A 15,285-nucleotide genomic window follows, 5' to 3' on the forward strand; every position below is an offset into this window, starting at 1 on the left:
CATGTCACATGTGGGGAATGACACAAAAGGATAAGCAGAAAGTAAAAGTCAGGGCTTGAATACTCACACTGAGGTAATCGAGGGGATTGGACACAAGAGGGTAACTGGATGCAGCTGAAACCAATAGGGATAAGGACACAAGAGAAGCAAGACTGAATGCATGACACAGGAGATGAAAAGCTAAAATAAACTACAACTCAAGAAATTAAATTGTAACCAATAAACCAAGAACTGGACAGAAAGCTAAAGATAAAAAACAAAAAGCAAAGCCAAGCAGTGGCAGTCCTTATCTGGGGCACCAGAGATAAGAAACCAGAAGCTCTTACCTTCATCTAAAGGAAGAAAGTAAAAGAAGAATATGCACAGACAAAAAAATCTACACTGAAGAAATATGGAAGAAATTAGCTAAAACAGGAGCTGGAACATGAAGGTGCTGTAGAACTGTGGCCTGTTCGACCATGTCTCAGGGAGTGAGGGGTGTTGTTATCCTTCCTGCTGTTTTGACCAGATTAAACATTTTCCTTTGAAAAACTCTTGGGGACTCTATTGATTTTTTTTTCTTCCAGAGATTAATATTAACAAATAATGAATGCAGAGAGGTGTATAAACACATAGTGAGTGAAAAAGGTAACTGAAGAAGAAACATGCAACGCATCATGGGTATCCCCTAGCACCCTAGACCTATTGCAGCATAACTAAGGGAGGATACAGGGTCACCTGATCCAACCCTAATTATACGCTTTATAAAAAAGGAAGGTTTTAAGCTTGATCTTAAAAGATGAGATTGTTTCTGTCTCCTGAGTCCAAACTGAAAGCTGGTTCCACAGAAGAGGGCCCTGAAAGCTGAAGGCTCTGCCTCACATTCTACTTCTAAATACTGACTGGTCAGTCAGTGAAAAAAAACAACAACAATAACAACAACAAAAACAAAAACATTTTAAAGAAAGTACGTTAAATCCCATTTCTTTTTTGAAAACTAACTAGCTAAAAATAAATAAAATATTCAAAGAAAAAACTTCAAAAACAACATGTAAAGATGAACTTCAATTGGCTTCCAACTTTTAAAAATAAAATAAAAAAAATTAAACATAAATAAATAAAATATAATATTAAAATTAAAAAAATAGTAAAATTTGTAAAATAAAATTGGCAAAAAAATCCAAGGTTCAAAAACAATATTTAAAGAAAAATGTGAAATATTTTAATAGATTTTTTTCCTGAAGAAATGTTTGACATATAGTTTCAGTTACATTTATAAAAATAAAACTGCAATCAACATTATAGGTTTACTGAAAAAGTGCTAATTTCCAATCTCAGCGTACTTCACTCTCTTGGCGTGATGACGACGTGGAACGTCAGAGTACGCACGCTCCAAAAACCTCACGGTCTCCGTGCTGCTTGCTAACGTCGGGATTAAATTTTCATCTTTTTCCTACCTACACGTTGCTGTCGCCGGAGGCGGGGTACCGCTTCTTCCGCTTTCGCTCCGGTGAAAGCCGGACTGGCAGCTGCTCGGGCCACACCCTCCGCTCCTGCCCTTACCTTCTTCTTGTTGTTTTCTGTACCAAAAGTCGCGAGTTCTGCTTTGTGTCGTACCTGCCTGGCTGAGAGCTGGCCCGCCGCGCGCATGCAGCAGAATGGCTCGAGCGGTTCCAACGGCTCTGACGGCTGCAGCAGCAGAGAGCGCCAGTCTCTGTCCTTCAGCCCGCTGCCCGCCGCTACGCGGGTGAGACGCTTCATTCAGGAGAGACGGACGCTGCCTCTACCCAGAGTGATGGTGGTATTCTCGGCCGCTGGGGACACCGAGAAACCGGGCGATGCCATGTCTAGCTCGGACTCTGTGGAGGACGAGTTCCGAAAGCCGGCCTCCCCTTCGCCGAGCCTGACTCTGAGCACGCCACTCCGCTCCTCGCTGAACACCCAGGAACAGGAGGTAGGCCTCTTTTCCATGGAAAAAAATCAGTGGCACAAGCCACCAAACAACACAGCTTCTAACATAAAGAAATACTCATATTCATATAAAACTCATACTCATTAAACACCAACTGCAGGTACACTCTCATAAACATCCCGTTAATTATAACCACCTTATTACTACCAAATAACAACATCGTGCTGATGGGTATACATATTTATGCAGAGGTCAGAGGCTGGTTGAGCTGCTGAATCCTGTGATGATTGGCTAGCAGTTGTGTCACATGACTGATGGAGCTAAACACAGGCACGGCAGGTTAATCATTTTAACCACAGGCTGCTGAGACCTGCTCACACAGCAAGATTTTCTTGATCTGCAATAGAAAATAAAGTAATATTCATTTTCTTATTGCAGTGAAAAGAGTGTTCTTGCTTTCATCACACCAGCCCTCTGCAGTTTGTCTTTCATTACATCAATAAATGTTCTCCGTGCCTTCCTCCTTTGCTCTCACCTGGCAGCTAAACATGCTGTATCTGTTTTCCAGTATATCCACTATCCCTCAGCTGCACATACCCAAGCCATCTTAGCCTTGCCTCTCTAACTTTGCCTTTTATGTCATTTAAAGCGGCTGAGAAATATTTTAGTTTCAGATCATCAAACAAATTGCATGTTAAATAAAGATAACCCAAGTAAATACAAAATACAGTTTTTAAATTTACTTCAAACTATCCAAACCAACCTGGTCTTATGTGAAAAAGAAATTGACTTCCTCCCAAAAATCATAAATTAACTATAATAGTCAAAGATGTCAAAGTCAAGAACATCCGAGAAACAAAGTCACTGACATCTATCATTCTGGGAAGGGTTACAAAGCCTATTCTAAGGCTTTGGGACTAACCACAGTGAGAGCCATTATCCACAAATTTCAAAAACTACTCATCCAGCAGGTCACAAAAGAACCCAGAACAACATCTGAAGAACCGTGGGCCTCACTTGGCTCAGTAAGGGTCAGTAGTTGATGGAACCATGAATTTTGCTCTCTCCCATTAAATCCTGAGGGAGAATGTCCAGCCATCAGTTCATGCCCTGAAGGTTAAAAGCACTCTGACTTACAGCAGGACAATGGTCTGAAACACCAGAAAGTGCACCTCTGAATGGCTGAAAAAGGGCAAAATGAAGGTTTTGGAGTGGCCAACTGTGGACTTAAAACAGATTGAGATGCTTTTGCATGAGCTTAATCAGCCTGTTCATGCTGGAAAACCTTCCAGTGTGGCTGAATTTAAAACAGCCACACTGGAAGAAGAGACCCCAAAGAAAAGTGGGTTAAAACTCCTCCACAGAAAGACTCACTGTCAGTTATCACAAACACTTAATTGTAGTTCTTGCTGCTAAGGCTTGCACAACCACTTATTAGGTTTACTTTTTAAGACAGGGCAGGCAAGTTTGGATAACTGTATTTCCTTCATAAGGGAAATCATCATATTAAAAAGACATTTTTACTGCACCATACATTTTAAAAATAAATCTTCATCAGCTGGAAAGAACGTGATTTAGAAAGTAAAGCTGTTGATGGAGACTGAACCTGACCAGTAAATTATCAGAAGATCTAAACAAATTTAACTGGACTCTCAGATCGGTTCCAGTACATTTTTTGGTGTAATATCACATTTACCTTGGCCTCTTAAAGCCTCTTAAAATGCACATGGTGAATTTCACTGGAAATATCTTAAAACCTACTTATGATTTGCTTTTTATCCACCGTAAAATATGCATTTCATTTTAAACCTGTCGTATTTCTCCTTTTAAGTTTCCAGAGGTCATCTCTCTAAACGTCGGGGGCACATACTTCACCACTCGCCTGTCCACACTGCGGCGATATGAGGACACCATGCTGGCTGCCATGTTTAGCGGCCGTCATTACATCCCACGCGATGCAGAGGGGCGCTACTTCATCGATCGGGATGGAGCCTACTTTGGGTGAGATTCAAGCAAAGATATTACCATCATTATCGGTGCTGCTGCCTGCAGTGATATCTCCTTATGAGTTTGAGGGAGAGGAGGGTTATATGTGGGAGTACAAAGTTTTTAAAAGGCAGCTTAGTGGAGGACAAACTTTTAGTTTTTGAAAGGTTCACGCTCTGTGATCTGAAGATTTTCAAGCTGCTGCAGACAGCTCATTATATTCTGACTGGTCTCGGTGAATCAGGTATTCTGTGAAATAAATTGGTGTCTTCTGCTAGCACTCAAAGTTGATTTACATATCTATTTCTGTGCCTCTGCTTTTTCTTATTTGTTGCTTATTTCCGAAGATATAATGTCCATACTGAGATTGTATTTGTGATAGGATGAAAATTGCAGCCTCTGTCACAACATAACACTGTGGCCTTTAGTTAGATTGCTGTCATTTTAGATTATGGAGGGCAGACAAGTTGCGAACAAAGTCAGCAGAAAAGGACTGAAAATGTCATGGATGAGTGGTGCAGAGGGAACCAAGATGCATTAAACAGAAAGAAAACCTTTATTTATCCGAAGAAACAAACTGGAATCCAAAGTGAGCATGAAGGGTGACACTTTCAATAAACAGGAAACGGCAATGGGGGCATAAACAGACCGACAGAGTCACACTGATTACACAGTGAAACCACTGTGAAGATTAGAAAGGCCACAATAAGAAGATGAAAAGTACCAAAACTCAATGTCACAGGTACTAAAAATCCATGACAGAAAAGGTGTGGCAAATTAAAAAGAAAAAAAGAGAGTTTACTGTTTAGACATCTCTGATAAAAAACAACCTCAGCAGAGTTTAACAAGACTTTACTGAGATCTGTAAACTCTGTGTTTCACACATAGGTCAATCATTCTCCAGATAAAATAAAACATGTCTGAGGGGATAGCTGCTTCTGTTTGCTAAGGAAAAATTAGTATTTTTCAGCTAGTTGGTGAATGGTTGCTAGCTGTTGCAAAGCAGTAAAAATTTTGCGATTGCTATGGTTGGAAGCAGATTGCTGCAGTCTCCCAAAGTTTGCCTTAAAGATGCCAACTTCTCTGCAAGCACTTCCCAACTACTGGTGGACCGTTAGAGAAACTTGAAAACGTGCATTGCAAAGTGAAAACTTGAAGGTTTGCCTGCCAAAGTAAAAGTTGCCCCTTTTGAAATATTTTTGCTAAAGCAGTGAGGCTTAGCTTTTACTTTGAAGGTGAACAGTCTCTGCAGAAGAAGTTTTTGGTTTGGCCAGTTTCCCCACCGACTGGCCTCAAGCCCAGGCAACCATTTTCCAATCAATTAAGGAATACATATTTTCCCTAGTGACCAGAGGTTTCCAGGCGGTCAGTCACTGGTCTATAAGCCTGCCTGAGTGGGGCTTTAACAATTGAATTTACAGGCAGTAGCACCCGCTAACAACCATGGACCAGCTGGCCAGGAAAGACATAATTTTCCTTAGCAATCAATAGTTGCCACAGGGGCTGGGGTCACCAACTGGTCTCTAGGCCTGTGGCGACTGGAGTCTTAACTAGACTACCTGATTGGTGAGTATTTTGGTGCCTATTGGTTAGCTAGCTGCCTGCATTTTTGGACTAGTGATAGCTGTTAGTAAGTATTTTATCTGGCTGTCAGTAATCTGTTTTTGCATTAAAGAAGAGTTTGACGTGATAACTAGGGTTTTTTTGTGTGTTGTGGAGAAAAGCAGGAAGGCGATGCTCTTTGTACAGGACAGCACAAGCATGTTATTGGCATTTTCAGTAAGTGCACGCAGACTGTGAATGTATGCAGAAGCACATGTGGGAAAGGAATCATTCCCAGATTCAGTCCAAGTAACCTGTTTTTTGGGAAAAAAAGAAAAACAGGCAGTAATAAAAAGCTCAGTGACACAGTAGCTGGGAATGTAACTCTGTCCTAGTTTTAAGTGGAGCTGGAGCCTGTCTTCTCTGACACACAGTGAGCAGTAAAGAGGCAGAGCTGTGGCCAGGAGAGTCCTTAATAAAACCACCTGATCGACAAGTTTACCTGTTTGTCTTGAGTTTAAATCTCAAGACAAACTGAGTAAACAGAAAACACATTTTTAATTCTACAGTTGGAAAGCCCAGCAAGAATGCAACGAGCATTATCCAGAAAAAAACCACACAGGGAAGGGCAACTGACACTGTGACAAAGAGCAAAGGATAACTGAAATAATTTTTACTGACACTTAAAAAGGGGAATAGGGAACAGCTGGGTCCACAGGTGAGACTAATCAGGGATAATGAGACAAATGAAGTAAAATTAAACACAAAGCACAAAGGACACATGACTGCCAAAATAAAACAGGAAGTCGGTGACTAACACTTAGAGAAGACATATATATATATATATAGAAGAAGATGGGTCGGAAAAAGCTAGGAAAACTAACATGAGTAATTATACCAAATAAAACCCAACAAGAATTCAAGTGGAGAGAAACCGAAACGGAGAACTAAAGGCTCAAGAGATATGAAAATCCAATCTAAAATCTAATTTATACCACCAGGAGGGCGAGAACATCATTAGACCCAGTACACACCCACAACCTCAGCTGTTCACACTTCTACAGGAGTCTGAAACCGAAGTCAAAAAGAGCATTAGACTCATGAGTAAAACAGTCAGTACTCCCCCTCCTTCACCTCATCACGACTGACTGTACTATTATTGTTATTATTATCTAGTGTCACAAAAATCTGGACAGACCTGTTTTGCAAACTTGCACAAGCATAAATACAACTCGGGTTTTTTTTTTTAAACACATTTCTCTTTAACTCATTTTATTTTTTGTATAGTCATTACTTGTACTTTCTCTTTCCAATGTTTGAGTTCTTATTTTTTAATTTATGTTATTTATAATGACTTTTTATGACTGCTGTGTGAAAAGAATTTGGCAAAATAAGAATTTAATCATACAGTATAAACCCCATGTTTTTATTTACATGCACGTATGACCATAAAAGTACTTCTGTTATTTCTAAATATAACAATAAACAACCTAAGGACCAAAATAAAACCCTCAAATAATGAACAAGAATTTAAAGGATTGCACAAACTTTAAATTTGCCGTGATACTAAAGCTACAGCTATTTTGCATATTTACAGTAGTAGTAAAATAAAGCAGGAATCGTTGAAACCAATAGGCTTCATCCTGAATGTACAAAAGGTATTTCAGTGTAAAAGAAGGCGCACCAGCACTATCATCCCCAGAGCCGTCCATTGCTACAATGGAAAAGCTTTAAATATGAATACAAGAGCAAATGGAGTAGATGACTTATGTAAGAAGTGGGTTGACCTGAGCTCAGTGCTGAAATGTGTGAAGAGGTGTAATTAAAGATTTAAAAACACAACTCGATCAGCTTGAAAGGTAGAACATACAGTAACTGCATAAAGTAATAAAATGAAAACTTCAGAGGGTGCTGGCACTGCAGGCTGCACACGCTCAGAAGGAGCCTTTTCATTTGGGATGTTTTTAGCCAATCCTGTGCTCTGGTTCCTATTGTCTCGCTGGAAAATAAATCTTCTTACAGGCTGCTGTTATCTTGTGCACTGCAGCAGCTTGTCGTCCAGTATTTTTCTGCATTCAGTTTATCCTCTTAAGTTCACAAGCCCTCCAGGCTCTGCTGCAGAGAAACAGAAGGAAACCAACTTTTCTGAGTCAGTGTCTCTTAGTGAATCTACATAAAATATGCAGGATGAGTAAAGGAAAAGACATACAGCTATATGAAGAAGGCATACAAACATGTATGTCTCAATGGCCTGACACCTGGTGTGTGATTACTAGGACATGCTCCAGCACTTCTCCAGGTGATGATGAGAGGTGTGCTACGATCTGTCTGATTTGGGTCAGGTGTCAGTGGTTTTTAGGATCACTCAGTAACACCAAGTGGGTTTATTTTAGTTTGATAATCACCACTTAGATCACACATGGGCAAAGTATGGCCTGGGGGCTGGGACTGACCCATGACAGTCAAGATAAGTGACTACATGAGTCTTTAATGCTTTTTAACTATGTTTCAATGCAGTGTGTTTGATCAGGGCAGATTAATTTAAACATGTATACAATTATTTTAAGTGTAACCAAATTTTTCTTCAGTTGTCGAGTATGTGACCCTTTTGCTTTGTATGGTCCTCTGGAAAAAGTGTTGCTACTGGAAGATTTCTGATTTCCTTTGCAGTCCACTCTTACTATTTGTATTTGCCACTTGTGTTTGAGCAGGCCTTGGTTACACAAAGCCTGTGTTTGCATTCAGTGTTTGCATTCAATCTCACAACCCTCAGCTATCATGTTTACCATTTAGAGTATTAGCTTTTAAATGTATCTGCATTTGTAAGCAATGACCAGTTGCACAGAGCAGGTCATCATTAGACATTAAGGTTGACGTGTTCCTAGACTGGATACCTATTGGTAAATCTCATACAGGGACACTATTTAAGCTACATTAGCCTAGCTTGAGGTGCTGCAAGCTTCTTTGAAACCCACCTCCACCTCTGCTCCTTCTTTTACATTGTTTATGATATTAGTCAGTGTCACATCTGTCAAATAACAATAATAATCTTCTTCTGATATGTGTTGTCCTGACTGAAGGGCATTCAAGAACATTTTGTGTTTCTTTTTTTTTTTCTGCCTTTTACATTATTCCAACACCTGAAGACCTCATATTCAGGAACTGGTCACCTGGATGCAAGGAAATAGTTGCCAGGACTGTGTTCAGACAAAATGAGTTTTATGTTTTGTCTCTGATTAGTAAAAACTGATCTTAAAATAATAAAAATGGCATCAGGATGTGCCAGACTCAGCTGAGGGTTACACATTGCTTTCACAGCTGTTTATGTGAGCAGGATGCTCATTTGCTGTTTCAGGCATGGTAACCTTAATATTGTCTGCTTTGTGCACAGTGCTCCAGGCACAACAAGCTATTGGAAAAGGATTATTGAATATTTTTCTGCATAATATTTGCCATTTTGTACATTCATCGTTTAACAGATTTTACCCAGCAGGGCTAATCAATATTTAAAAAAAACAATAGTTTCAGCTTTCAAAAGAGGCAACAGTGACAACAGAATAATTACAGCCGGCTGTGTACACCATTTAAGTTGTGTCAAAGCACAGAAGGTGATCAATAATCTATTTCAATCAAGTGTTTCTTCCTGTGGAAGAACACTCTGCATATTGAAAAAGCTCAAACATAACCAGTGACTGCTGGGATTTAGTACTAAGACTTTTTATCAGTTTATCAATGGCCTTTCCATCCAAAGGGACATCCTGAACTTCCTCAGAGAAGGCGAGCTTCCTCACCGTGACAGAGTGAGAGCGGTATACAGAGAGGCTCAGTACTATGCCATCGGCCCGCTGCTGGACAGCCTGGAGGACATCCAGCCACTCACAGGGGAGAAAGTTCGACAAGCTTTCCTCGATCTGCTGCCCTACTACAAAGGTATCTGGGGAAGTCTGTCCTTCACACATGCAACCTTTGTGAAAGAAAACTTTTCAAAGATGTTGCAGACTGTAATAATGCTGTGACAGCTACACACTTAACTTTTCAATGTGTGTGATGTGCACACAGTGTAAATTATATGCAGTGGAAGCACATTCTTGGGTCTCTGCGACTTCTGAACCAAATAATTACATTTTAGAGCCTCAATATTTAAAGTGTTGTTGTGTTTTATTTCATTGTGTTGAAGTCACCCCATGCTCTTTGGATTAACCTGGCTGTCGTTAGCATTTAAACCCTCAGGTTGTTATAAGTAAGCTGATAGGGGTGTAAAAAAAACAAACAAGTAAATGAATCAAGTCTAATATGAAATTTTTATTTGCTGAAGGCTGAAACTACTTGACGAGATGCAGCTCCTGATAATGAGTTTGGCATATCCTGTGTGAAGTGTAAAGTGTTGTTCGATTAATGGAAGCGAGAATGGCCTCATACCAAGGAAATGGTTTATTTATAAGATGTGAATTAAGGTTGATGTAAAATAAATACAAAATATGACAGGAAGAGAAAAGGAAGCGGAGAGGCTGTACTCGGGCAGATTTATTTAAAAATGGAAGAAAGCAACTAGATTAGACAGTGATTTGAGTCAAGACTGGTTGTGTACTTAATAAAACACATGCTTTCATAAACACATAAAGTGAGCTATTTATCTGTGGCGCACACAAAAAGCAAATGAAGTGTCTAGAATAATACATATAAAAATAAAAATCCATAAACTCTACAGACTAAAGACTATATTCATTTTGAAGTTACCGTGTACCATGGGGAAGTCATGGTAACTCTTGAGTCTTAATACGTCATAAATGTTCTGTCCTACAAAAGCCCGCTGTTAAAAACACATGAAATATTTACACTGTTAGGGAATAGAGTAAAACTTTAATGTCCCCTTAAGGCATTGCTTTGTAGGCAATAGTCCAACACAATACATACACACTTACAGTACATATGGTACAATGTACAAAGCTGTTACCATGAATCACGAGGGAGAGAATTCAGAATCTGAACCTGGTGGTGCTAATTTGATGAAAGTCAAACCTTTGCACTGATGCAATTGTCTGAAGCTCATCATATAAAGGATGCTAAAGGTCGTTAAGGGTGGCTAATATTATAGCACATCTTGACGAGTTCATCCAGTTTGTGCCAGTTTTTGCACATACTGACCCACAAAGGCTGCAGATTACTTTGTGCAAGTGCGAGTCATTCATAGTCATTCAGCTGTTATTATTGGTATTATAATTATTATTATTTCGATTGAAAAGCATCAAAAAAGGCACAGTTTCATGGGAAAAACAAACACGGACAGTGATTTTGGTGTTCATAGCTTTTTCTTGTCGATAAGAAGAGGTTAGGGAGTGAGAAAATGCTCGTGTTCTCGCCTTAGTCGACTTAACAGAGCTCACAGATGCTGTTGCCAAGTGACGACTAAAACCAAATGACGTGCTGACAGTTTTCCTCCTTGAGGAGTCTAAATGCTCTCACTTAGAGAGTTAAAATCACTTTAAGAAAGATGAAAGATGGCAAAAAATTAAAGACTCTCCTGCTGTGGAGTAAATCATCTGCTGTGGCGTTTGCTGCCTCTGACGCGAAGCAGTGGTCACGACCCCGATCACAGAGGAAGCAACAGTCTCTCAGTTCAGCCAGCTCAGCAGTCGCTGTTATAGAAACATCAGATGCAGCCGTACAGCAGATGAGAACATGTATGATACATGTTTATCATCCCAACAATACATTCTATTTCTAAAAAACTGTAGCTAATTATCTAGCTCCATCCCTTGTATAGATAAATGCTTCTGTTCTCATTTCAGACAATCTGGAGCGTATCGTGGAAATCGCTAAACTGAGAGCCATGCAGAAAAAGGCGCGGTTTGCAAAGCTGAAGATCTGCGTCTACAAGGAGGAGATGCCCATCACGCCGTACGAACGCCCTCTTTTTAACTCTCTGCGCTTCGAGCGCTCGGACAGTGAGGCCAAGCTCTTTGAGCATCACTGCGAGGTGGACGTTTCCTTCGGGCCGTGGGAGGCGGTGGCGGACGTTTATGACCTGTTGCACTGCATCGTCAGTGACCTGGCAGAGCGCGGCATCTCTGCCGAGCAGCAGTGCATCGGCGTCTGTGATAAACACCTCATCAACCATTACTACTGCAAGAGGCCCATCTACGAGTTCAAGATCACATGGTGGTGAAGCTCCATGGCTGATAGGACCAAAGAGCAATGGGATGGATGTTTCACTTTTAACTCAGCCGATACTGGTTTTTGTATTGACTTTGCCAGTATTTTGTGCTGATGTCTTAAAAATGTGACCCTTTAAATCATGCTGTAAGTATTCAGTTTCCCCAAGATGTTTTATATTTTCCTTCTTGTTCAAGGTAAAAACCTTCTATAGCGTCTTAAAAGTACTGTAGAGAGTACCATAACACCCCTAACTCTGGTGGCCTCTAGTTTAACCTCTTACCTTGATTCAGTGGTGTGCAGGTGTGCTGCAATAGATCACCACAGGTGCGCACGTGTGAGACACTCATTAGCCTTCAAGACGAAGTGATGCTTTCAGTTAGATCAGTTAGATTGCTGTTCAGCCTATTAATAGGTTACTATCCACAAATTAAATTAGGCTGTTTCTAGCAGTCTAAGCAGACATCCCCAGACCTACCTCTCTCCCAGCCACCTCCTCCAGCGCTTCCTGGGGGGGCACAGATTTTTCCAAGCTACCTGAGAGACATAATCTCTTCCATTTGTCCTGGGTCTGACCTGGGGCCTCCAGCCTGTTGGACGTGCCCAAACACCTCACCTGGGAGGCGCTAGTGAAATGCTTGAACCATCTCAGCTGGCTCCTTTTGATGTAGAGTAGTAGCTTTACTCTGAGAAACCCACCCGAGGATCTCATCATTAACATTGAGTGAGAGACGGGGTACCCTTGGACAGGCAGTCAGTGGATCAGAGGGATAAAACAGAGACTTATGCTCACATTTACACTTACAGCAAATTTAGAATCACCAGCTAAGTTAACAAGCTTGTGTTTGAACTGTGGCAGGAAACTGGAACACCTATGAAGATGTCACACAAAAGGCCCCGTGAGGTTGCTCTCAGGTGGCAGCACTGACCATCGTAGCACCAACCTGCACTTTGGTCATTTTTGGAGTTAATGTATTTAATTAAATGTCAAAGCAGGAAATGTTTTGGCATACATCATACCTATTGTTTATTGCATGTATACTCAGAGTTATTAACAAATGATGAAGGAAATGCTATGCATCATGCACGAATGGCATGGGTGAAAGGCAACCTGTGTAGCTGAAGCATATCTACTCTGTTAGACACATGCGGATGGATGGATATAAATTTCCTGATGGAAAGATTCACTTCACTTTAAATGACTAAAGTAATCAACCTACCTTTAAAAAGGAGCACATTTAAGTCATGCAGGAACTCTGAGACCAATATGTACAATTATGTATTAAACATAGAAAAATAGAAACAGTAGTGCTTCACGATCAGCTGTGCACATGTAGCATGCGAGCAGGTGGATTCCGAAGGAAAAAAAGCATTGTTTCCTAACATGGATCAATTTGAAAGTACGGCTGCTTCTGATGTAAACCGCTGATCGCTTCATATTTAATCCACATGGCTTGCAGCATTGTCTGTTAGACTTACAGTTTTAGGAAACATCAGCCAATGAAGTCACAAGTACACCTGTTGTACTCACACCAGGTGAGGGTGAGTCCAGTTTGTTTGCTGCGTGCTGTGCCAAGGTGCGAGTAAGTGAGCCATCATTGCACTCGGGCACATTATGCATATAGTGTGATCACCTATCTGCACTCCAGCACAGACCTGTCAGTGCTTCCTCACCGACAGCTGCATCCATGTGAGGACAGCCTGTCACCACTTTCCCAATTATGCCACCAACAGTTTTACTTGTGCACGGTGCCCCTCGCGTTCTCTGCAGCCTTGCTTGCAAACACTGTATGGGGATGAAGTTTCTCTCTTACAACAGAAGAAGACGTTGGGGAAAAAACGTAGGATGAAATGCTGGTAGTTAAGGCGCCAATTACAGTAGTCTGCAATCAGTGACTGCATCTGTGCGACCTGTAGTTATATTTCTAGGACACATATATCACTCGATTAAGGTGCGTCCCCACAGGATAAGAATGTAGAAAGTCACTGACATTCAATGAGAGCGAGGGATAACATTGATTTAGTTGTGACAGGGAGCATCTGAAGCCTTGTTATCACCCATCAGCTACAAAGCGATAGACAGTGAGGAAACTGTTTCCTGTGTGGATGACCTAAAAGATAGCAGAATTTCACTCACCAAATCTAAAACCCAGACGCGGTCTTGGATTAGCAGAGATTATTTAATTCTATTAAAAATGCTCCAAAAGCCTCTAGAACAACACAAAGACCTTTAAGAGGTCGAGTTCAGTGAATACACTTAGTGAAGGTCAAGCCACGCCCTGTACAGTTGATATGAAGGAGGGAAATATCCACAGTTAGTGCCAACCTGTAAACATATTAATGCTGTGAAAGTGGGTATTTTATAATGGGAGTCTATGGGGACTTTTTGCCTTTTGGAGGCAGCCTCAAGTGGCCACTTGAGGAACTACAGTTTTTTTCCACTTAATGTTTTTGGTTCATTTTTCAGCTCTAAAGGTTGCTGCGTGATTTTTAGCTCAGCTGAAACTCAGCACTGTACTTACTCAGGTCCACAGAAATTTACCCGCCAAGTTTAAAAACAGTTGAGGACATGCAGAGATTTCTTGAATCATTAGCTGACTTTATCCACCATGTACAGAGGAGTTAAAGAAGGTCAGGAATGCCATGGTGTTATAGAAAATCAGCCCCATTTTAAATCTGATAATCTCAACTCTAAGTGTGTGATTTAAGTTTGAAGGTTGTTGGTGTATATCTATGATGACTTTGTGTCCGAGCCACCAGCAGTGCTGTGGTTAAGCAGACAAGCTGTAAGAAGTCAGTAAGACGTCTGTGATGTAACCACAGATCGACTTTAAAGGCCAGCTCTAACTGTACCATTATGTATGTTTATGCATTAATTCATTTCCTGATTTATCAGTCTGACTGTAGCTTTGGTCTGACCTGTGTCAGGGTTCACGACCCACCACATTTCCAGAGCCATCATTTGAACACATGCCCTTATAGTGGATATTGTATATTGTGATTAAACTGAAGTCAGATGTGTATATTTTAAGACTAACTTGCTACAGGTGTAATCTAGACAGAGTATATTTTCATTAAGCTGCAAGTTTTTAAAGCTATAAGGAAGCTGGGGCTGTATCCATATTGCCATTCACAGTGCGGGTTGAAGGAGTTTGTTTTATTGCACACTAATGAATATTTGTAGTTAATGCAGCAGATGTGAAGCTGTCTAGAATTCAGAAATATTTGTTAACAACCTCAGTTGTTATTTTTCCACCTCTTTTAACACTGCTGTACTTTATAAAGTCAGAGCACCTTGAAAGTTTAACAAAGACATCTCCAAGTTTCACCTCAGTGTCGCCTCACTTCAGTTATCCTTACTAAGAAATGCAAACATGCTTATTTTATTGATTATGCAGGAGCGATGCTACATTATTTCCTGGAGCACTACTTGTAACTTTGTTTTTACAACATTGTGTTTGTTTATAGTGTTTTTATATGGTTTCTTATCTGTTTCCGTTAGCTTCCAGGAAGCTCTGGTTATATATTGTCGACTTCAGTTTGTTTGTAGTGTGAAAGACTAATGTGTCATTTTTATTATTTATGGTAAAAATTAAAACTGTTAAGTGCATCCACAGCTTTGTTCCTGTTTTATTGACCATTCTGTGGTGAAGATTCATAGGAATAAAGTTAAATACAATATTGTATTTATAAAAGAGCGAATAACATTTTGT

The 15,285-nt window shown here is 40.4% G+C and overlaps 1 protein-coding gene across 1 annotated transcript; it reads left to right on the forward strand.

The window, feature by feature from the left end:
- Positions 1 to 1,598: 1,598 nt before the first annotated feature.
- Positions 1,599 to 15,182, forward strand: kctd7 (potassium channel tetramerization domain containing 7). Its single transcript, XM_040032367.1, has 4 exons — positions 1,599 to 1,933; positions 3,723 to 3,892; positions 9,171 to 9,349; positions 11,209 to 15,182. The coding sequence occupies exons 1-4, from the start codon at positions 1,628 to 1,630 to the stop codon at positions 11,583 to 11,585; spliced, it is 1,032 nt and encodes a 343-aa protein (XP_039888301.1). The 5' UTR covers positions 1,599 to 1,627; the 3' UTR covers positions 11,586 to 15,182.
- The last annotated feature ends 103 nt before the right edge of the window (positions 15,183 to 15,285 follow it).

Source organism: Simochromis diagramma, unplaced genomic scaffold (genome assembly GCF_900408965.1).
Source record: "Simochromis diagramma unplaced genomic scaffold, fSimDia1.1 OVJJ01000216.1, whole genome shotgun sequence".
NCBI lineage: Eukaryota > Metazoa > Chordata > Actinopteri > Cichliformes > Cichlidae > Simochromis > Simochromis diagramma.